Source organism: Hippocampus bargibanti, linkage group LG16, assembly GCF_051943395.1.
Source record: "Hippocampus bargibanti isolate YZ-2025 linkage group LG16, ASM5194339v1, whole genome shotgun sequence".
NCBI lineage: Eukaryota > Metazoa > Chordata > Actinopteri > Syngnathiformes > Syngnathidae > Hippocampus > Hippocampus bargibanti.
This window is the reverse complement of record NC_142749.1, coordinates 2646587-2669752: the sequence shown is the minus strand read 5'-3', so window position 1 is coordinate 2669752 and position 23166 is coordinate 2646587. Positions and strand designations below refer to the sequence as shown.

The 23166-nt window shown below is 40.0% G+C and overlaps 1 protein-coding gene and 1 long non-coding RNA gene across 2 annotated transcripts in view; one reads left to right on the top strand and one right to left on the bottom strand.

Moving 5' to 3' along the window:
• Positions 1-23166, bottom strand: part of LOC148886113 (uncharacterized) — a 74568-nt gene that overhangs the window by 26269 nt on the left and 25133 nt on the right. The window lies entirely within an intron of this gene.
• LOC148886114 (vacuolar protein sorting-associated protein 26B-like) lies at positions 10587-20335 on the top strand. Its single transcript, XM_089017298.1, has 6 exons — positions 10587-10921; positions 11715-11871; positions 13250-13414; positions 13489-13664; positions 13746-13888; positions 16674-20335. Exons 1-6 carry the CDS (start codon positions 10699-10701, stop codon positions 16800-16802), a joined length of 993 nt encoding a protein of 330 aa, XP_088873424.1. The 5' UTR covers positions 10587-10698; the 3' UTR covers positions 16803-20335.

The window sequence follows — 23166 nt, the reverse complement described above, 5'->3', positions numbered from 1 at the left end:
GGGTTTTTGGGTTTTTTTTATACACTCAATACCATGAAATAAATGCTGCCGTCTAAACTCACACATCTTTTGAGGTCATGGTGTCGGAAGAATTTGTCTCACATAGTACCACTCTATTTGTGAGACATAAAACTCACTTATGACGATAATAATTCCTGTGTTTTTCGCACTCTGTATGCTGCATAATTACAGACTTCATTTGGTGCGTAAATGTGGACAATTTAGTGGCAGTATTGGGAGTAACGAGTTACATAAATCATGATTGACAGTAAGATTCAGACTGCCTTGACTGCCTTGGCGTGTGGGTGTTGAAGATAGAAAAAGAGATATAAATGCAACATTTAACATGTACATTAAGAATAATGACATCAATTGAATACATTTTTTGTTCTTCCTCAAATTAATCAACTTCAATATATTCTTTGCTAATAACTTGTAATACTTCAAGATACTGTTTAACTTTTGGATGGTGAGGTGTGAGGGTGTGTGTGTGGGGGGGATGCGTGTGTGTTTGTGTGTGTGTGTATGTGTGCGTGCGTGTGTGTGTGTGTGTGTGTGTGTGTGTGTGTGTGTGTGTGTGTGTGCGCGTGTGCGTGTGTGTGTGTGTGTGTGTGTGTGTGTGTGTGTGTGTGTGTGTGTGTGTGTGTGTGTGTGTGTGTGGGTGGGTGGGTGGGTGGATGTGAGTGCGTGTGTGCGCGCGGGTCAATCTCTCAGTGCATAGGTACGGGGTTCAATTTCAAAGCCTGCCTCTGGGGAGTTCGCATGTTCTCCGGGTACTCCAGTTTCTTCCCACATTCCAAAAACATGCATCGCGGGCAGATTGAACACTCAAATTTGTTCCTCGGTGTAGGTGTGAGCACGGACGGCTGTTTGTCTCTGTGTGCCCTGCGATTGGCTATGAACTCGTTCAGGGTGTCCCCCGCCTGATGTCCGAAGACAGCTGGGGTAGTCTCCCCCTGCGACCTTTATGAGGCTAAATTAGTTCAGAAAATGGGTGGTTGTAGTTAAAACATCTCTCGCACTTTTTTTTTTTTTACCAGCAGTCCATCAACCCCCGGGCCACACAGAAACATAAATGACTTACATGACCTTCGTTTTATGTATTGTGGACGTTTTATTTAGAAAATTGTAGGGATCCTCTGTTAAAGCATCAATCATATGTCCATCTTGACACAGGTGAATGCGCATTTCTCTGTTGGCATTATAGGTTAACGCTAAAATTAAATCAGGGAATTAGTAAAACTAGTAATAAAAACAACTTTCTAGAAAGTTTTAATGTGAAGGGAAAGGCACAGCCAGGAAAAGGAAGATAAGCCTCTGACTTTCAAGAAAAAAAAATGGCTACATTTAATTGACATTATAGGTGGGGAAACTTTTTGACTGGCGGGCCACAATGGGTTCTAAAATTTGACAGAGGGGCCAAGAGCATTTGGAGGGAGTGTTTGGGCCGGATCTACTAAAGCTAAAGCAAACCTCATAGCACATTAAAAACACAACCCAATTGATTAACTGTCTTTCAAATGTGAAAAATAGCCCTTATCAGTTAATAAATTTGTCTCAAGGAATATGCAAGAGAGGCATTTACATACTATTTTGCAGATAATGGGAGGAGGAAATGGAAATAGATTAAAATAACATACGCACTGTGATTTATCAAGATTGTGTCTGTTTTTAATAAGTTTCAATCGAAGGTGCAAAGTTAAAGAAATCAACATTTATTGAAACATGGAATCACTTTCAACATTCAAAATATTACACAATGAAATACTCAAGCTCAATAATATCTACTTGTGTTAAACTCCGCAAAATCATGGATGGATTGTCTTGACCACACGCTCTATAAACTCTCCACAGACGCCCTTGCCTTTACGCGCGAACAGTACACGTGATCGTTGCCAAGCACACAAACATAGGCTGTATTAAATATCTTACCTGCAGCTGAAATTTACATACTCGGCACGGCAGCCAATCAGAAGCCTGCTTTTGCTTCTGGACTTTCCAGAGCGTTATAAGGTCGTGCATTTGCGTATCATTTTATCAAGTAGATGCACAGAACCTCAGCCCCAGAAGAAAGATTTAAAAGAAGTTAACACAATTTATGACACTACAAAACATAAACGTACATTATACCGTGACTGTAAAGTGTCCTTGAGAGTTTTGAAAGGCGCTTAGTCGCTTGTAGCAAGCATTGCATTGCGGACAAACGTCAACTGGAGCAAAATCTCCAGCAAGGGATATTTACCGTAAATTAAGCAAAGGGAGAATTTGTGATAGGTACATCCTTAATTAAAAAAAAATCCTGTATACTTTGCAACAATGTTTTTTTTGCAATTACTCGTCTTGTTGTCTTTCAAGTTGTGAAAAATGGGGCAGGCAACTTTGTGGCCTGATTTTTTTTTTGCCGATTTGTCGTCTTATTGTGTTTCAAGTTGTGAAAAGCGGGACAGGCAACTTTATGGCCGTGCAGACCACTTTTCAGAGTTGTCTGTCCTGGTGTCCGTGAAATTTGTGTCATGAGTTTCAGACACTGTTTTTACTATAACTTGGACATGTTCGGCGGGCCGGATTAAAAACCTTAAGTGGTGACAAACCCTAAGTGATTAAAAACTCTATGTGGCCCGTTAGGTCCTAACGGGCCGTAGTTTGCCTAAAGTATAGGAGATGCCAGCGTGTCGTCATTTGTTATAATCACGTGATCGGCCGCTAACTTCCGGTAGGCAGAAAGCCAAGTAAACACAACAGTTGTCAGCGAGTGCTGTCATTGTTTTGTCAGCTTATGCGTTTCATTTACGGTTCAGATTAATGAAAGTCTTCACATTTTAGTACAATGGCGATAGCGTGTGTGGTTGTTGGCTGTACGAACCGTTTTGTGAAAGGATCCGGGTTAAAATTTCACCGAATACCGATCGCTGAAGGAAGAAAACAGGCGTCGGTTTAGGTCATGAATCGAAAGACTTGGGCACCAGAACTTAGCGGAGATCGAGTTTGTGGAGATCATTTTTCTTCAGGTTTGTTTCCTTACATATATATTTGTGCATAGAAAAATCGTGAATGTTTTTTTTTTTTTTTTAAAAGCAACTCTAAATTCACGTGGTGCATCGCTGGCAAGGTGGAAGTCACAGCTCAGCCCTAAGGAAATTAAGACAGGGGCTAGCAGTGATGGAATTCCGGCTCTTTTCAGAGAGCGGGTTCTTTTGGCTCAGCTCAATAAAAAGATATGCTGTGCTCTTTCAAATTTGCATCCCAAGTTGGTTTAATGACTTTCCACAACTGACATAGTATGTTCCCTTTCAAATGTTCTAATGTACAACATACTACAAACTTTGTCTTCAGAAAACAATACGCGACTGTTCAACGTAGTAATAAAACACTGCATACACGTGTCATCTTTCTACGACAGGGGTCTCAAACTCAATTTACCCGGGGGCCGCTGGAGGCAGAGTCTGGATGAGGTTGGGCCGCATCAGGATTTTGACAAGAAAAGCACAGATAAAACATTCCAATGTTCTCAAAATCTTTATTTTTAACACAAAAAAATGAATTAAATGAATAAATGGAAACATGAATAAAACATAAATTAAACAGTAATAAATAAATAAAATAATTATAATGATGATAAGGCAGATACAGATGCTTGAAAAAAACACACAGGAAACTAATTATTTTAATAAAGTTTCAAATGTCTGTATTCACAGTTCTTTAACCTTTAACTTTCTGACAAAAATAACTATTGAACATGAACTGTCCTAAACATGGCTTCTCTTGCCTACTTCTTGCTGCTAGAGACATGACAGCGCTTCTTTTCACAAAGCCGAGCCAACATTTGCGTTGGGCTTGAAGATGCTCATCAGTATGTCTGAACCTGTATTTAGACTTATCGAAGTTCAAGGTGGAGAAGAGCTTCACACATGGTCCGCTTCAACATTCGGGAAAGTTCAGGGAAGCTGGGGGTTAACTCTCAAAAATTGCCCAAGCTTGTCTGCTTCTCCATTCACATTCCTGAACTTGGCTTTGAGTGCAGAGTGGCACTGTAGGTCACAGAGCTCCATTTGGAACACAGGAGGGGCATCTTGCACATCAAAAGCGAATGGGTCGGCAAAAATTTGAAATGTGGCTTTGAGCGTCTTGAAGTCTGCAAATCTGTGATTTAATTCCCTCTGTAGCTCCAAAATGGTGGTTTGTTCCATGGTTTGTTCAGCTCCACATACAAGTTTCATTCATATCAATCATGCGGGACGCACTAACATTAATCTTTCATGTCAAGGCGGGCCGCAAAATATTATTTCGGGGACCGCAGTTGGCCCACGGGCCGCGTGTTTGAGACCACTGTTCTATGTATTCATAAGCTTTGAGGGACTTGCATGCCTTCAAACTATCGTGAGTGAACTGTCCGGGAGTATCGACGAGGTAAAACTAAATATCGGTGAAAGTCATGTCCGGCGACAATGATGGATCATCAACCCATCCATTCTTCAAATTCAAAGGTTCCGGCAACTTACACATACGTCACAATATCCCAGCTTCTCAAAGTATGGCTCTCGAACTTCTAATGGTAGCTTTTGCACATAATCGGTGCATTGTTCAGATTTTATGCTACAGTAATTCACTTTGTCTATACTCGCCATTGTTGCTTTTGCCTACCAGCGAGAAAAATCATGTGATTCATGATGTCACCTCCGTAAACAACTGGCATCTCAGTTCTACTTAAAATGGAATTATCTCAACGGGCGATACCGACGCGCTAAGGACACTCAACATAATAATATGCTGCGGTTGTAATTGTTATGCACTTTGTATTTGCGGCATATCTTATTTTGAAGGCACACTTAAAAGACAACCGACACAATTTTTTTGTTTCCTAACTGACATTAGAAAAACGTTTTATAGCATCTAAAATACCCAAAACACGCAGGTTGATAATTTTAGTCAAATGCAAAACACCAATAAAAATGACTTAAAGTATCCCAAAACGACTTCAAAATGACCCCGGGAAGGTCGAGTTTCAGAAGGTCCCGCCCCCTTGTTCGTAACGTCACACCAGGATCTCTTGCCTTGCTCTAGAATCAAAACAATGGCTTCAGATTCGGCGATGATGCTTTCTTGTTACTCATCCAGTTATGAATATGATTCAAATACTTCTGAAGAGGAAAGCATAAATGTTTGCAATTGATTAAAGAAGTCCTTCCCGTATCATTTTGAGGCATCTGGACTCCAATGTAGCTCCCCGAAAATGCACAAGATGGCGCCCAAACTCCGTTGGAAATGGGTTGGTTTGTCTGCTGGGAATTTGTGTCAACTAGTATCAAATAGTAGTCTTGGTGCAACACACAAAAATTCAGCATCGCATTATTTATGTGTTTTCCTTCAAATTTTGCCATCAACACAAAGTTTTCAGACCAAACAAAGTACCCAAAATACATTGTGTGTCGCTTTCTCGGTCAGGGGCGTTCCAGACGTGACATCATGTCAGGCATCGTCATCAACTTGAAAACAAGACTTCATGAATATTCGGCGCAAGTCTTAAAACGTAAAATATATCAGAATCAGAATCAGAAAACCTTTATTCGTGCCACAATGGGGAAATTTGCAGTCCACAGCAGCAATTTGAAAGGGGATAGAAAACAAGATATTCTAAGCATAACAAAATAAAAATGTCAAGTGTATACTGTGCAAATGTAAATGTGCTAAACCATTTCATTTAAAAACTGTACATGGTGCAAGTATCAAGAAATATATTGGTATATGCGGTGGAATCTTTGTAAAATATGCTCAATAAAAGTCATTTGAAGTGATTTTACAAATTATGGACACAACTTGTCCATTGGCGTCGGTTGTCCTTGAAACGTTACCGTAATGACCAGAGGCTGTGCCAGCCGGGTAGGACGTTCATCTTGTCATGATTTGTGTTTATTATTGTGATTTGGGAAGAGCACAGTTTTCATGCAGGTCGTATCATATTATTTTATTGTGTTTGTCCGTCACAACTTAAAGGCCGGTTCCTGAAAATATTGTCTGACATTAAACTGGTCTATGGGGCAAAAACGGACCGCTGTATTCGACCATTCGTCATGTTTGATGATAACACTGTTCATGGTGAACAGTCTGGGATTTTGAAACCTGCCCTGGACTGAAAATGACATCACAGTTGCTCAGGGCTCTGGTAACGACCAATTATTGCTCAGCTGCAGAAAACAGGTGACTTGAGGAAGCACTTAGGATGTAATGTAAAGACAATCTGAGGGCATAGTTCCTCTTTAAAAAATCATATTGTTTTACATCGTACTGTATTTTTACTCGTTCGTGACAAAAAGTGGATCAATTTGTATTGAACAGATGAATGAGTCAATTTATGATCAAAAGAAAAGTGATTATTGTGAGTATGAATTACTAGGTCTCATTTGGAGATTTAAAAAAGTAGTATTTTAGTTCTAACAGAAACAGAGAAGACATATTGCAGGGCAAACGTGTACTTTTAATTCGGGAAATTTATGATACTGTAAGTTTTTAAATTAGAAGTAAGTATATAAAAAAGTAAGTTTCTAATTCGAAGTTCAATAAACAGTGAGGTGGTGTTATTTGTCTTAGTTAATTCTGTGACCTTCTTTTGACCTTATTTGTGTACAGGGCTGATATGCAGTCCCGCCCCCAGTTCATGACGTCACGCCAGGACGTCTTGCCTTGCTTCAGAATCAAAACAATGGCCTCACGGAGTTCAGATTCGGGGGTTATGCTTTATTGTTTCTCATCCAGTTATGAATATGATTCAAATAGTTCTGAAGAGGAAAGCATACATGTTTGCAATCGATTAAAGAAGTACTTGCGTATCAATTCGAGCCATCAGGACTCCAACGTAGCGTCCCAGAAAATGCACAAGATGGCGCCCAAGCTCCGTTGGAAATGGGCTGATTTGTCTGCTGGGAATGTGTGTCCACTTCTATATGGTGTTACCGCAATTGGTAGTCTTGGTGCGGCACACAACCATCACCATCGCGTTATTTATGTGTTTTTCCTTCTAATTTTGCAATCAACACGGATCAACACAATGTTTTCAGACGAAACAAAGTCACCAAAAAGCATTGTGTTGCTTTCTCGGTCAGGGGCGTTGCTGATGTGACGTCACGTCAGGCATCGTCATCAACTCGAAAATAAGACTTCCTGAATATTCAGTGCGAGTCTTAAAACATAAAATATAGCTATATGCGGTGGAATCTTTGTAAAATACGCTCAGTAGAAGTCATTTGAAGTGATTTAACAAATTATGGATACAACTTGTCCGGAAGTGTCTGATGGGTTAAAAATGATCGTTCCCTCTGGTTCATGGCTCTTCAGGGTGTTAAGAGTGAGACGGTAAAATCAGAAGGAAGCGAATTGCCCCAACAGTGTCAGTTATCCTTTCAGATCTGAATCGACATCCCATTTTGATGTGGCAACACATGCAGTGATCGGGACAGACTGTAGCGTGAGTGCGAAGAAGCGAAGAAGTAAACTCCAATGAGAGAAAAATCACATTTGACACAAGGATGAATCCTATTTCAAAAATATTCCATCATGACATGATGAACTGAAGCATTGACAAGATGTCTCTTGCTTGCGTCACATCATTACTAACCTCCTCAGCCATATCTGAAAAGCTCGAAGGCTATTCTTCCAACTTGGTACGGCCTTGTGGAGCTTTACTTCTTTGATCATGGGGGTCATCTAAGAAAAAAAACTAATTTACAAGTAAGATTAAACAACACACACTAACTGCAAAGTATTATACACATTGTTTGGGGGGTGACTGTTGATCCATCCATCCATTATCCACAACGATTATCCTCACGAAAAAAGCCCTGTTAATTATAATGAGCCTGTCTTTCTGTTTGCGTGTACAGTACTTGATGACTTTCTTATGCCTTGACAATACCGTAACTGCATTTCCTTCCCCACCGCAGACCGTGATGGGACTGAAGGAATCCTCCGTGTTGTAATGCATTGACTGTTCAAGTTCGACCTCTACAGGCGTTACTCTGCAATTACACGCCAGTCTTCAAACAAACGAATGCATCTCTTAGGAGACAGCTGTCAACCTCCATCCGTCCCTCCATAATCTGATCCTCTTGTCCTCAGAAGGGTGACATTGGTGCTGGAGCCTATCCCAGCTGTCTTTGGGCAGTTAGCGTGATACACCCTGAACTGGTTGCCAGCGAATTGGGGGCACACTATGTGAACAAATGCACTCACAATCACACCTTGAGACAAATTAGAGTGTTCAATCAACCTACCATGGGAGTTTTTTGAAGGTAGGAGGCACGCCGAGTACCTCGAGAAAAGCCACACAGGCTCAGGGAGAATATGCAAACTCGACACAGAAAGGCTGAAATTCTGACTGACACTGGATGCACTGTAAGACAGAAATTGCCAACCATCTTATAAACATATCACCCAACTTTCAACACCTTTGGTAAAATGATGCACAAGTGACTAGCTGTGGGCCACTTTTGTACACACCAACAAATACAACTATTACATGTATTCAACAGAAATATTTCTTGGACTTCACATATTTTCATGTGTAAAACATGCATTAAAAGGTGCAGATGTAGTGGGATCCACTTAAACTCCTTATAATCGTCGTCATCATCATCATCATCATCATCATCATCATCATCATCATCATCAATAATAATAATAATAATAATAATAATAATAATAATAATAATAATAATAATAATAATAATAATAATAATAATAATAAAAGTGAATGTTTCGGACGTTTCGCCTCCTATCCAAGAGGCTTCGTCAGCGAACTAAAGTCTGACTGGTCGTATCGGCTCCATTTATATATCCCTAATGTCCAGACATGGTGGCGCCGGACACAGCTATGATAGGTCCCTACTCTCAGGTGAGGGGGGAAGAGGACCCCTCCCTGTGGCCCCACTGATTGTTCCTACATTCCTGACTAACGACTGGCCTATTACCCCCACTCCCACCGGTATCACCTCATCAGCATAACGCCCCTCATCAGCATTACGAAAGTTGCCTAACCTGTTTTGCCTAAGCAGGCTATATTATATTACATTACATTATTATATTATAAAACAACAAAATCCTTCATTAAACCGGTCTGGTGGGGTGAGGTTCAATTTGGATCGTTCATACAAAATAATACAAACATGCGGATCAAACCTCTGAAGATGGAGGTCATTGATTTGCTGTGGCGACCCCCTGACGGGAAAAGCCGAAAAGAAAATGATAATAATAAATTTCATTTATAAGCGCCTTTAAAAAATCTCAAGGACACTTTTTTCTGTGGGTGAGCATACATTTCATTTCAAAACTCTCAAGGACACTTTACAGTCATGTACAGTAGTAGTAGTAGTAGTATTAGTAGTAGTAGTAGTAGTAGTAGTAGTAGTAGTAGTAGTAGTAGTCGTAGTCGTAGTAGTTTGGGTTTTATCATTTACAATTGTCTAATCACCATTGGACAGAACTGGTGACCAGACAATTACTGGGCAGACATCACGAACAACCATTTGTGCTCTAAGAACATTTTAGTGTATTTCATTAATATGTATTGCAGGTAACATACATCAACCAAACATATTTTTCAAATGTGACAGGAAACCAGAATACCTGGAGAAAACCCCCGCATACACGGGAGACAAACAAATTTCACACAGGAAGCCGTTTGCCAGATTCAAACGCATCTGTTATGTGAGGTCTCACTGCAGTGCAGTCACCAAATAATAATAATAATAATAATTATTATATTATTATTATTATTATTATTATTATTATAACAAATAATAATAATTATTATCTCATCTCATTTTCCGTACCGCTTATTCCTCATTAGGGTCGCTGGAGCCTATCTCAGCTGTCTTCGGGCACGAGGCGGGGGACACCCTGAATTGGTTGCCAGCCAATCGCAGGGCACACAAAGACATACAACAGTCACTCTCACACTCACACCTAGGGACAATTTGGAGTGGTCAATCTGCCTGCCATGCATGTTTTTGGAGTGTGGGAGGAAACTGGAGGACCCGGAGAAAAGCCACGCGGGTCCAGGGAGACCATGCAAGCTCCACACAGGGAGGCCGGACCGGGACGCGAACCAGCGACCTCTGCACTGTGCTAACCACTCGACTACCGGGCCGCCATATTATTATTATTATTATTATTATTATTATTATTATTATTATTATTATTATTATTATTATTATTATTATTATTATTATTATTATTTGTGATTGTTGTTATTACTGTAATAACAATTACAATAATTGGACAAATAACAAATCTTGTCATTACAATGAAGTGAGTGTCAAGGCAAATGTGTCACTCGAATCACCGTCAATCTGTTACGTAACCGATGTATGTTACCTGCAAACCAAGATTAGGGGCAAATATTAACATCTGCGCATCACAGTTCAAACACGGTTTTTTTAATCCCGTATCATTATACATCTTGTTTTTTTTAGAGATATTCATATTGTTATTCATAAGGTACATAAGGTTGAACGAGGAAAACAGAAAATATAAGGAGGGGAAATACTCGGAGAAAAATAATACTTCGCATGAGTGCTGCGCATGCGCGTTGGCTCAGTTCAAACTGGGAAGCGACTTGCACCCGCAAACAGAAGACTATTTTTCTCTCGTTGAGTGGTTGCATTTTGTTCCGGGTTCAATTCCGTGGGGGAAAACTATCCAACGACAATGAACTTTTTTGGTTTTGGTCAAAGTGCAGACATCGATATAGTTCTCAATGATGCCGAAACTAGAAAGAAAGCTGAGCATAAAAGCGAGGACGGCAGGAAGGACAAATATTTTCTCTTCTACGACGGAGAGACGGTGTCGGGGAAGGTCAACGTCACACTTAAATATCCTGGGAAGAGGCTAGAGCACAACGGAATCAAGATCGAATTTATTGGCCAAATAGGTAAGCGACTGACTGGGGGCCTGCACCGTGTACACGCCACTGTTAGCTCAGCCGAGAAGTAGAAAAGTCTGACAGTTGATCGCGGACAGTCTCTGGCAATCCCTTGCAAAGTATTGCATGAATTTACAGTAGACATTCTGAAAACACTAGATTAGAATAGCGATAGGTCCCTTCGCACCAACGCTTTCAGTAGGTGGTTGTAATTGCTTTCAAGCTCGTGCATAAGAAGTAGCAGGTCTCGTGACAGATTGTACCAGCTCACGGGTCAGATGACACATCAGTCATTGGCTTGCCGTCACCCCAATGATGGAGAAATAAGACAAGTCAACGTCGCAAACTCAACCTTACCGTGAATATTGTTTTCAGAGGCCCGCGTGTTTAAAAAAAAATAAAAATATGGCTGCATTACACCACACATTCTTGCTCAATATGTGTCTCTTGAATGCAAGCCTGACAATATTGTCCATAGCTCAAGCTGAAATCAATCGCATTGCATTTTACGACTGCACTATGAATTGCCAGCAAAAAAAAACTATTTTCTCAAACATGCAGTCACATGTCGGGCAAAAAAAAAATCATAAAGTATATAAACTAGACAAATAGCAATTGTTGACCATGTCTTCTCACATCAGTTCAGATCTTGGCAGACTGCAGTTGTTAGAAGTGAGTGACAAGTTTGCATAAATTCATGCGGAATCTATGAAGATACTCCGCTGCAACTGTATTATATCATTACATTACATCATTATATCATACATTACATTACATCATTGTATTATATCATTTCTTCCAGAGCTCTACTATGACCGGGGAAATCACCATGAGTTTGTTTCTCTGGTGAAAGACTTGGCACGACCTGGGGAGCTCACACAGTCACAGACGTTTGACTTTGAGTTCACTCACGTGGAAAAGCCCTATGAGGCTTACACTGGCCAGAATGTCAAATTACGGTGAGCTCCACTTAATTGCATGGCAATTGTTTCCAATCCTGAGCCGCCACAAACACAGTCACTCCTTTTTACAGTTAAATCAGAAGTCAAGTAAAAACACATCTTGATGATTATATGTTTATGCACACCCACTAGTTTAAACACGGTATTCTGATTATTATTGCATTTGTCTCGTATTAATTCAGCAGCAAAATCCCTCTATTTTAATCTCAGTGGACAGCCATTTTGCCAATGTCGTGGACTGAAAATAACATCGCAGTTCCTCTGGTAACGACCAAAAATGGCTCATCTGTTCACGGTTTGCGCATGTGACGTTTGTAAATTGAGCCATTCGGCCAGGGATTGGCCGAGGACTGGACTTGGACTCTGAGATATAAATGCCTCAGGTGCGATGGTCACATTATACGCAGTAAAGAGAAAGTAGTGAGCTAAATGGATGAATCGCCAAACAGATAAAGGGATTGTGATATTGTGATAGCACAAGACTATATTTTCAATGAGGGGTTAGCCTGTGATGTCATTGTCAGTCAATCGCAAGTGACAAAAGGCTGTTCCCATGATGGGAGGAAAATGGGTAGATTTTGATTCTATAGTTCATGGTCTTGACAAGTAACTTCCCTGTCCTCATTTTAATTCATACTTGATTTGAGTATTTCAAGTTTATTGTTAGGAAAATAGCAATGTCATAATATTGCAATATGACTGTTGGGTGCGATCACAAATTCTTTAAAAAAAGATGTATATTATTTAGTGTGGACTGGTCACATGCGTATGATGAGTTTGATCCCGACAGTTGACCGTGAGTGCGTCCTAAATTATTAATCGGATGCAATTTATTTATTAACTCGTTCACTGCCATTCCCGAATTTATTCGGGAATTGAAAAGTGTGACATAGAGCACCATTCCCAAATTTGTTCAGGTTTTGGTTTTTCTTGCGGGGTGGATTCGATAAAGCGCTGGTCAGACCCCTGGCTATTGTTTTCCTTTCCACGAGGGGGCAGCTTTTGCCTTTTGTCCATGTTAGCACTTTGTTACAGCTTCAGCTGTTGTTAAAGCGCTATATAAATCAATATGTATGTATTGTATTTTGTACAGCCGGCCCCACTTCAAGCTCAGATAGCTCCAGACCCATATCAATTAGGAATTAAGTTTATTTTTCTGATCAAAGAAGAGAGTCTAATGTTTCTTACACTGAATTGAATGTTTATGTAGTCCCAAAACTCAACATTTTGTGGGTCCTGCAATTTGAGGGAAAATGACAAAAACCCTGGCACTGGAGTAGACACATTTTTGCATATTGTCTGGCAGTGAATGAGTTTTCAACAGAGCCATCTCGATTTCAAGACAATTAATGTATTCATTTTTGTTTGCTTGAAGCTATTTTCTGAGAGCCACTGTCAGCCGCAGACTGAGTGACATCGTCAAAGAAGTGGACATTGTGGTTCACACCCTCAGCACTTACCCTGATATCAACTCCTCAATCAAGATGGAAGTAGGCATTGAAGACTGTCTCCACATAGAGTTCGAGTACAATAAATCCAAGTATGCTTATCTTTCAGCAAGAATGCACACTGTTATAAAGTATTCATCATCGTGGGTGATCACATCCTTTGCAGGTACCACCTGAAAGATGTAATTGTCGGCAAGATTTACTTTTTGCTTGTGCGAATTAAAATCAAGCATATGGAGATTGACATCATTAAGCGGGAAACGACCGGCACTGGTCCAAACGTCTACCACGAGAACGATACCATCGCCAAGTATGAAATCATGGACGGTGCACCTGTCAGGGGTAATTTGAAAGCATTGTAACACAATGGTAAATGATTCTGCTCTATTGTTCCTCACGAGATGTGCCTCTCAAACTCTGCAGGAGAGTCCATCCCCATCAGGCTTTTCCTAGCAGGTTATGAGATCACGCCCACAATGAGGGACATAAACAAGAAGTTTTCAGTTCGCTACTACCTCAACCTGGTCCTCATCGATGAGGAGGAGAGACGGTATTTCAAACAACAGGTACGTACTACATTCACGTTTGTCTACTGTTGAAATCCCAACAACGTTCATTGTGGCATCTGTGTAAGCTCTCAGTCGTACAGGAGTGGTCCATCGATGAAAAGGTTTCTTCAGCCATCATCTGTGCTTCTTTGAAGGTGTCGGACGTTTCGCTTCTTATAGAAGAGGCTTTGCCCTATATTTATATCCCTACTGTCCAGAGGTGGCGGGACCAGACCTCCGCTCTGATAGGTCCCTGCTCTAAGATTGGGGGGGAGCAGAGGACTATTTCCTGAGGCTACACTGATTACTTCTGTAGTCCTGACTGATTACTTCTATTGTCCTGACTGATTATGGTATACGACTGGCCTGATTGCCTCATTTGCACTGGTATCATCATCAGCACAATAAATATAACATCAAAACCCTTCACTAAATCGCCATGGTGGTGTGAGGTTTAATTTGTGCTTACAACAGGCTTCTGAGATCGTTACCACATAGGCTTAGTTATGCTGATGAGGTGATACCAGTGCAAAAAGTAATTGATTGATTGATTATTAAATTAATGAAGTCATCAAAATAGTGTGTGTTTGTATTTTAGTAAGCATCATGTACATTACATGTGAAATGGCAATTTGGGGGAATCGTATTTTAAAACTGGAGTATCAAATTTGATAGACATTTTACCACAATGTAATTGGAATATAAAGAACAAGTTAATAAATATGCATTATTTAAATAAGGAAAACACATATCTTTAAAAATGACTTTGTATTTTGATGTTCTTCTCACTGCAACTACCCAAAAATTAGCAATTAATTTCCTGAAAAACCCAAAAACATGACCCACTGGGAGCAACCATGTTGGAAATGACTAAGACAAAACTTGAGCTTCCCGTAGAGGCATGATTATACCACATGGCATTATAGTGTTAAGTTAACTTAAGTTATATATTTTTCTTCTTTATTAAAGGACAACCGACACCATTTTTTTGTTTCCAAACTGACATCAGAAAAACGTTTTATAGCATCTAAAATACCCATTTTTAGTCAAATGAAAAACACCAATAAAAATGACTTAAAGCGTCCCAAAACTACTTCAAAATGACCTCAGAAAGTTTCAGTTTCAGAAGGTGCCGCCCCCTTGTTCGTGACGTCATGCCAAGACGTCTTGCCTTGCTCGAGAATCAAAACAATGGCTTCAGATTCTGAGAAGATGCTTTCTTGTTACTCATCCAGTTATGAATATGCTTCAAATAGTTCTGAAGAGGAAAGCATAAATGTTAGCAATCGATTAAAGAAGTCCTCACATATCAATTTAAGCCGTCAGGGCTCCAATGTAGGGTCCTAGAAAATGCACAAGATGGTGACAAAGCTCCGTTGGAAATGGGCTGATTGTTCTGCTGGGAATTTGTGTCAGGTAGTATCAAATAGTAGTCTTGGTGCAACACACAATTCAGCATCGCGTTATTTACGTGTTTTCCTTCTAATTTCGCCATCAACACGACGTTTTCAGACCAAACAAAGTACCCAAAAATGCATTGTGTGTCGCTTTCTCGGTCAGGGGTGTTCTAGACGTGACGTCATGTCAGGCATCGTCATCAACTCGAAAACAAGACTTCTTGAATATTCAGCGCGAGTCTTAAAACGTAAACTATGGCTATATGCCGTGGAATCTTTGAAAAATACGCTCAGTAGAAGTCATTTGAAGTGATTTTACAAATTATGGACACAACTTGTCTGGAGGCGTCGGTTGTCCTTTAAAGGAAAACCGACGTGTCCATAATTTGTAAAATGGCTTCAAATGACTTCTACTGGGTGTATTTTAATAAGATTCCACCGCATATACAGTAAAGTCTCGTTATATCGATATCGGATATATCGATAGTCCCGGTCATATCGATACTATTTCTATGCACGCACGGAGAAAATTACATGCAAACAGGGTCGGATATATCGATAGTCCCGGTTATATCAATATTTTTTCGGGCTCCCTTGAATATCGATATAACGAGACTTTACTGTAGCTATATTTTACGTTTTAAGACTCGCGCTGAAAATTCAGGAAGTCTTGTTTTTGAGTTGGTGACGAGTCCTCACGTGACGTCAGAAAAGGACCGCCTCCTGACCGTAAAAAAGACGCATTGTGACGCAAAAAGACGCAAAATGTTTTTTTTAAACCCTTGTGTTACATCCAAAAGCCGCCAGCAGAGAGAGTCTGAGCTCCATGCAAGGAATGTATCTGCCTGTGGAAACGGGCTGATTCATTCCTCACAGGAGCTGGTCGCCATTTTTCTGCCTCTTTTGTGGGACGTTACATTGCAGTCCAGATGCCTCAAAATGACACGAAAGGACTTCTTTAATCGATGGCAAACATGTATGTTTTCCTCTTCAGAACTATTTGAATCATATTCATCACTGGATGTGTAACAAGAAAGCAGATTATCCGAATCTGAAGCCATTGTTTTTAGTCTCCAGCAATGCAAGACGTCTTGGCGTGATGTCACGAACTGGGGGCGGGACTTTCTGAAAATGCCCAATTCGCAGCTCAATTTTTTGCAGATTTTGGACACTTTAAGTCATTTTTATTGGTGTTTTGCATTTGACTAAAATATCATACTGTGTGTTTTGGGTATTTTAGATGCTATAAAACATTTTTCTGATCTCAGTTAAAAAACAAAAAAGTGACGTTGGTTGCCCTTTAAGCATTTTATGGCCAGTGCGATTTATACTTCAGAGCGATTTATAAACCGGAAAATACAATATATGTTCCACTCAGCTGTTCTAAAACCTTCCTGATGTTGCAGGAAATCACCCTGTGGAGAAAAGGTGACGTTGCACGAAAGAGCATGTCTCATCAAGCCATCCTTGCCTCCCAACGTTTTGAAGGCTCCTCTAATCCAGAGAGAAGCCAAGCTGGTGAAAAGGACAGCTAAGAAGTCCAGGCCGGTCCTACAGCGAGTTGTGTATTATTTGATAATTATTTTTGTGTGTCAGGAGAGAATGTGCTGTACTTATTAGCTGTGCAGGTGTGTGTCAGGGGAACAGGGCAAGGTCAGTCTGCCTTGCAAATTATTGGATTTGTTTTTTTCTTGGAACAGCTGTAAGTCTCACATTCATACAGTTAACCCAATGGAAACTTCTTTAGCTGTGAGGTGATTTTTCAGACAGAACAAATACAGTGTTCACTCGCTATCTTGGTTGATGCGGCTTCACTCCATTTTGGATTTCTAATTTGTTGATAACTTTGTTTATTCTTTTTTTGGAGAGAGGAAATTTGTTTTACAAGAACATGAACGTAAGAGCTGGTAAGCCCCCCCAAAAAATAGTTCCATTGTTTGTGTGTATGTGGGTGAAGAAGAATGGCAGTAATGGCAGTTTGTTTATGGTTTCCAAATAAAGTATTTACTATGCACATTAATACACAAGTATTGTACCAAAAGCTACAACGTGATGCAGGGTTCTGGATAACTCTTTTAAACAAAAAACAACTTAAACCTAGTGATGAATTTGAAGTTTTGTCATCGTGTGCTCCATTCCCATTCATGTTCGAATGCAGCAGTTATTCTTCATTATGAATTCATTAAGTAAAAAGTGTTTAGGGGTCCAAACTGGGTCCAAACTGTGTTTGTGTGCGTGTGCATGTGTGGGTGGGTGTTTAAAAATGGCCAAAAAGAAAATAAGTTCACATTTGCTATTGTAAAGTATCACCTGCAAAACGCGAGTGAACACTGTATATACAAAATTAAGTAATTAATTCATACACTTGAATATAATTTGCAAATACATGTACATTTTACTTTGTGTGAGTGTGCGCTTGCATGTCTCGAACATGGCCTTGAATTTGAGCCACTTTGCTGCAGCTGTGGTCAACTCAAAATCTCACATTTTTCAATGTTTAATGATTGTTTTGGGAACTTATCTTTGTTTTTAGATTAAGAGGAAGTCAAATGAAGATGCTTAAATATTTTCATACATTCCATAGAAATTACATATTTATTTTTTAATAGCATCAGATATTAATGAATGCCTTACCTATAGTAGAGACGTCACTTTTTGGACACTTGATTTTCGGGGGGTTTACAATAAGGTAATCAAGAAATTATTTTTTGACAGATCAATCTAATTATATTTGCATACACATGTATACACACACACACACACACACACACACACACACACACAGTACTCAGAAAAACCGCTGCATATTTGGCTGCCAGGTGAAATGTATGGAAATTGCAAGAAGTTCACGCTTTAGTGCTATCATATGGTGAAAGTAGGACATTTAGAATGATGCATTGGTGATTCACAAGGTAATAACAACAGTGGGTGCACCACACCAAAAAAATGTCCAGGTGTCATGTGTTCATGGGTGCCATTCAATGTTTGGGTTCTCACGGCATGGAATGTGGCCAAAGCACATCCACTTTTACATCTTGTGACTCGTCCAGATTCTCTGTATCTTTGTTGCATTCTGCCAATGACCCTTGAAGCTCAGTGACCATGTCTGTCGTATTTGAAACGTCATGATGGCAAGATTCTATTGAATCATTGTTCAGTGTTGTCTTGGTGTCTTAATGTCAAAATGTGAACCGCGTCATGAGGACGCCTGTTTTGAACACCAACTTGAATAGAACCGGGACATTTTTTTGGTCGATTCAAGGATCACACGGCAGTTGTGAATTTGGATGTTATGCTGCTTGTGAGAAAACAACAGCTTTTGCAAAAAGTATTGTGGCGTTTGAAAGTTTGACACTTGCGTTCAAAAGCTGAGAGAAGGTCACATCAAGTTCACCTGTAAAAGTTTGAATGCATTTTTCAAATCATCCTGAAATTTCATGTGAAAGCCAAATAACCCAAACTTGTGAGTATTCTTTCTCTTTTTAAATTAGAATTTATGCAATACAGTATACTACTTTTAATTATACACTGTATTAAAAACATATTTTTTTGTTTCCGTCCAAAACATTGCTTGACTATTTACTTTTTGGGGGGGACATTTTTTTTTCTTACTGAATATTGAGTCCTGTTATGATAAGAAATTATCTACTTTCCAAAAATTAATAGAGACTTTCTATTTGAAAGAGACAGCTAATCTACCCTAGAGAAAAACAACAGAGGGCTCTCGTACATCACAACGAAAAGGCAATGCAGGTGATTTTGATCTTGTGCTACAACCCCCCAACCAGGAGAAGTGTGTTCCTTTGAAAATCAATTTCCTCAATTCTTATTATCATCGCTTCATGCATTCTTGTCGTTGATATGGTTGCTTTTGAAGTTTCTGTCTCTTATTTGCACTATGGTCTCTGTTTTTCTGTTCTCTATACTGTATTAAGAACAAACCTGGTTTCGTGATGACCACCTTCAGTTTCTTAGTATTTTTTTTGTTGGGGCCCGCTTTTTGATCTTCAATCTAGTCTGCCTCAGTATTGATTGCCAAAAAAATGTGTGTGATGCAGTGCGAGACAACAACCTGTTACTGTGACATTTCAAGTCATTTATTTTGGAACATATCTCATCAAGTTGAAAAATGTTCTTCTCTTTTCCCATTCTGATAAAAGAAAAACACAGAAGTGTTCTGAGCTGTGAGCTTCATTCACAATGGATTGCTTTGAAGTTCCATATATTTTTATATTTCATGTTAATCATTAAAGGCTGGTTGTTTGAATAGATCCACTGTCGTAACCACTACTAAGGGGTTAAAATGGAAATGTAGAAGTATGACATAGAAATACAGTGGCGGTTTTTATGTTTGTTTATTTTTTGGGCGGGGGGGGGGGGGGGGGGGGCAACAGAAAATAAAACATAACTGATGAGATTTTGATTTTCGTGGAGATTGTTTTCCTTGTCTTAGCACCATCCTTCAAGTTCCTGGGAATCACAGTCTCCCAGGACATGAAGTGGGAGGTCAACACCAACTCTATCCTGAAAAAGGCCCAACAGAGAATGTACTTCCTGAGGCTGCTAAAGAAGCATGGCCTGCCACAGGAGGTGCTGCAACATTTCTACACGGCTGTCATTGAATCCATCCTGTGTTCTTCCATCACCGTTCGGTTCGGGGCCGCCGCAAAAATGGACAAAATCCGACTTCAACGGACAGTTAGGACGGCGGAAAAAATCATTGGCACCGCCCTACCCACTCTCGAGGACTTGCACACTGCAAGAATCCGAACTAGGGCGCGGAAAATCCTACTGGACCCTCCGCACCCTGCCCACCACCTTTTCCAGCTACTCCCCTCAGGCAGGCACTACCGATCCATGCGCACCAAATCCAGCAGACATTTAAACAGCTTCTTCCCCCAAGCCATTAACTCTTTGAACTCTTTCAACAGCAGCCAAAATGGAACTGTATAGTGCCACTTAGCAGTTTTTTTTTTTTGACGACGATACTAGTGCAGCATGTTCTACCGGAAACAAATTCCTTGTGTGTTCTACATACTTGGCAATAAAGATGATTCTGATTCTGGTTGTTGGTTGTGTTGGTGTTGTTGGTTTCTACTTCGTACATGGTCATGGTGTGTGCTTATATTTGCCGGTTGATTCCGTTTTCACTGACAAAAATATAATCACAATAGATTTGACAAAAATCTGGATAACCTTGGCAGTCTATTTATTTGTTGTGTTGTTTGCTTGCATTTTATTTTTTTCTGCCAGTTACAGACATAATATAAGCCTCTTCAATGCAGTTTTTCAAGGAAATTTTAATTAAATTAGAGTAAATATCCTGTTATTAAATCGAAATACAATAAATGTAAACTACAAATAAGAAATGTACACAATGACCTGTTCATTTTTATGACTTTTCGCTTTCTTTGTTTCTCTTATCTTCGAATTAAAGGCACCAACACAAAACTTTTCTCTGTTATTTAAATGACACCTTATATTGTCCAAGTTATGTCTCTGATTAAGACGATCAGCATGTGATATTTTCCTCAGAATATAAACTGAAATGATGAACGGCAGAATTGTTTAAATGTTCACTCACGCTGCTGTGGTTTTCTGAGCAAGCTGTATTTGTTCTCATTGTTTAATAATTCAGTCGCACATGTGGCTCACTGTCAAAAGGGTTTGGGTACAAATCTTGCTTCAGGCCCTTGCATGTGTTTTGTTTTCTCCACGCGCACTGACTATCCTGCGAATGACACAGACGCCCATTCCGATGTGATGTGATGTGATTGTGCAAGTCACCTGCACACCACGAATTTGTGGTGTGCATGAGATGAGAATTTGTTAAAAAAAAAAAAAAAAGATGACTGGGTTAATGCATGTTTAATTATTTATTTAAAAAATTCGAAATGTAAAAATAAACCTGGAAAAACTGGGTACAGTAAGAAGCCTGGGTGCAGTTTTATTTGCTTGTCGCTAGAGGGGAGGGTTGTATCAGGTAGAATATAGAGAAAATAATTTACTGTATCAGGTAAATTGAGTCGTTTGGCTGTTTGGAGTCGTCCTTCCAATTCTTTTTTTCCTTTCGGCGTTTCCCTTCAAGGGGTCGCCACAGCAGATCAGTGTCCTCCAAACGTTTGGGTGAAGTGTTGCACATCTAAAATTTACTAGTGGTAAGTTTCCATTGGGATAAATTCGGTTAATAGAGCATCAGTCATTGCACAAATTAATGTGAACTAAAGCGGGACCGATTGTCATTTGAGATCCTACTGCATGTGGTTCACCCTTCACACACATCCCCATGCAATAAATCTCTTCAAGTGTGTTTCCTTTGCGGTGCCAGGCGCAGATTAAAAAAATAGGGTTTTGCGGTTGTGGTCGTAACTCCAATGTTACCCATCCATCCATTTTCCGTACCGCTTATTCCTCACTAGGGTTGCTGGAGCCGATCCCAGCTGTCTTCGGGCACGAGGCGGGGGATACCCTGAATTGGTTGCCAGCCAATCACAGCGCACACAAAGACAAACAACAGTCACACTCACACAGAGGGACAATTTGGAGTGTTCAATCTGCCTGTCATGCATGTTTTAGGAATTTGTGGGAGGAAACCGGAGGACCCGGAGAAAACCCACGCGGGTCCGGGGAGAACATGCAAACTCAACACAGGGAGACGCGGACTGGCGACCTCTGCACTGTAATACTAACCACTCGACTACCAGGCCGCCTTGGATGTTCCCTGTATATACAATTGCCTTCTTCACTGACTTGAGCGTTTTTCAAAAAGGTGAAGAATTTGAAAGTGGCCCTTTGATCCTTCTATTTTCACACACACAAATCCTGAGTTGTTTTCCGGAGCCATGCACTCGGTAACTGGATTTTGAGCAAACTGGCCTAATTATTCATATAATTCGATGACCGATGTTGGTTCCATTATTTTGATCCAGAAAATTGAGTTAAGATTAGATTTTGGGTGAGCTGGAGATATGAAGCTTGTGGTGTACTGAAGTTGAAGTCAAATTGGATGACGCAGTGGGCAACTTTCACCCACTTTGGATTACTTTTGACTGAACACTATCAAGAGTTGACCATTCAACTGCTTACTCAGCAAGTCAGCATTCCTGCTGCTGACATTCATCTCTTATTTTATGCTTCTTGCTCTCTTCTTGTTCTCTTCTGACTTTCTCCTTCGGATCGCAATGTGATCTAGAAACATTACTGCAGAGTCCACGGAGACACGCGAGGGGTCTCGGTTGTCATGATCAGGCTTCATCACTCATTGAGGAGAAATCAGCCTCCTTAACCCATTCACTGCCAGACATGCAAAAATGTGTCCAATGTTTTTGTCATTGTCACTCGAATTCCAGGACCCACAGAATATTGATTTTTCTGACTACATCAACATTCAATGCAGCATAAGAAATCTTAGACTCCGTTCTTTTCATTAAAAAAAAAAATTATTGAATTGTAAGGGTCTGGAGTTATATGAGCTTGAAATGAGGGTGGCTGTACAAAATACAATGCAATGCATACATATTGGTTCATATAGCTCTTTAACTAAAGCTAAAGCAAAGCGCTAACATGAAAACAAATGGAAAGGCTCCCCCCTTGTGAAAAGGGGGAAAAATTGCCAGAGGCCATGGTCAGCGCTTTTTTGCCACCCAAACAGGAAAAAAACAAAACCCGAACAGATTCGGGTATGGCGCTCAACGTTATATTTTCAATTCTTGAATAAATATGTGAATGGCAGTGAATGAGTCAATATTCCATTCAGTTGTAACAAAGGATGTCCCTGAAATTATATTTTGTCTGTTATTTGCGGCTAAATTATTGAATCATTCTGAAAGCAATGAAAACGCGGCATTCTATGAGTGAGATTATCCACTGAGTTTACCATTTTAGGGACAGTGGTTACTA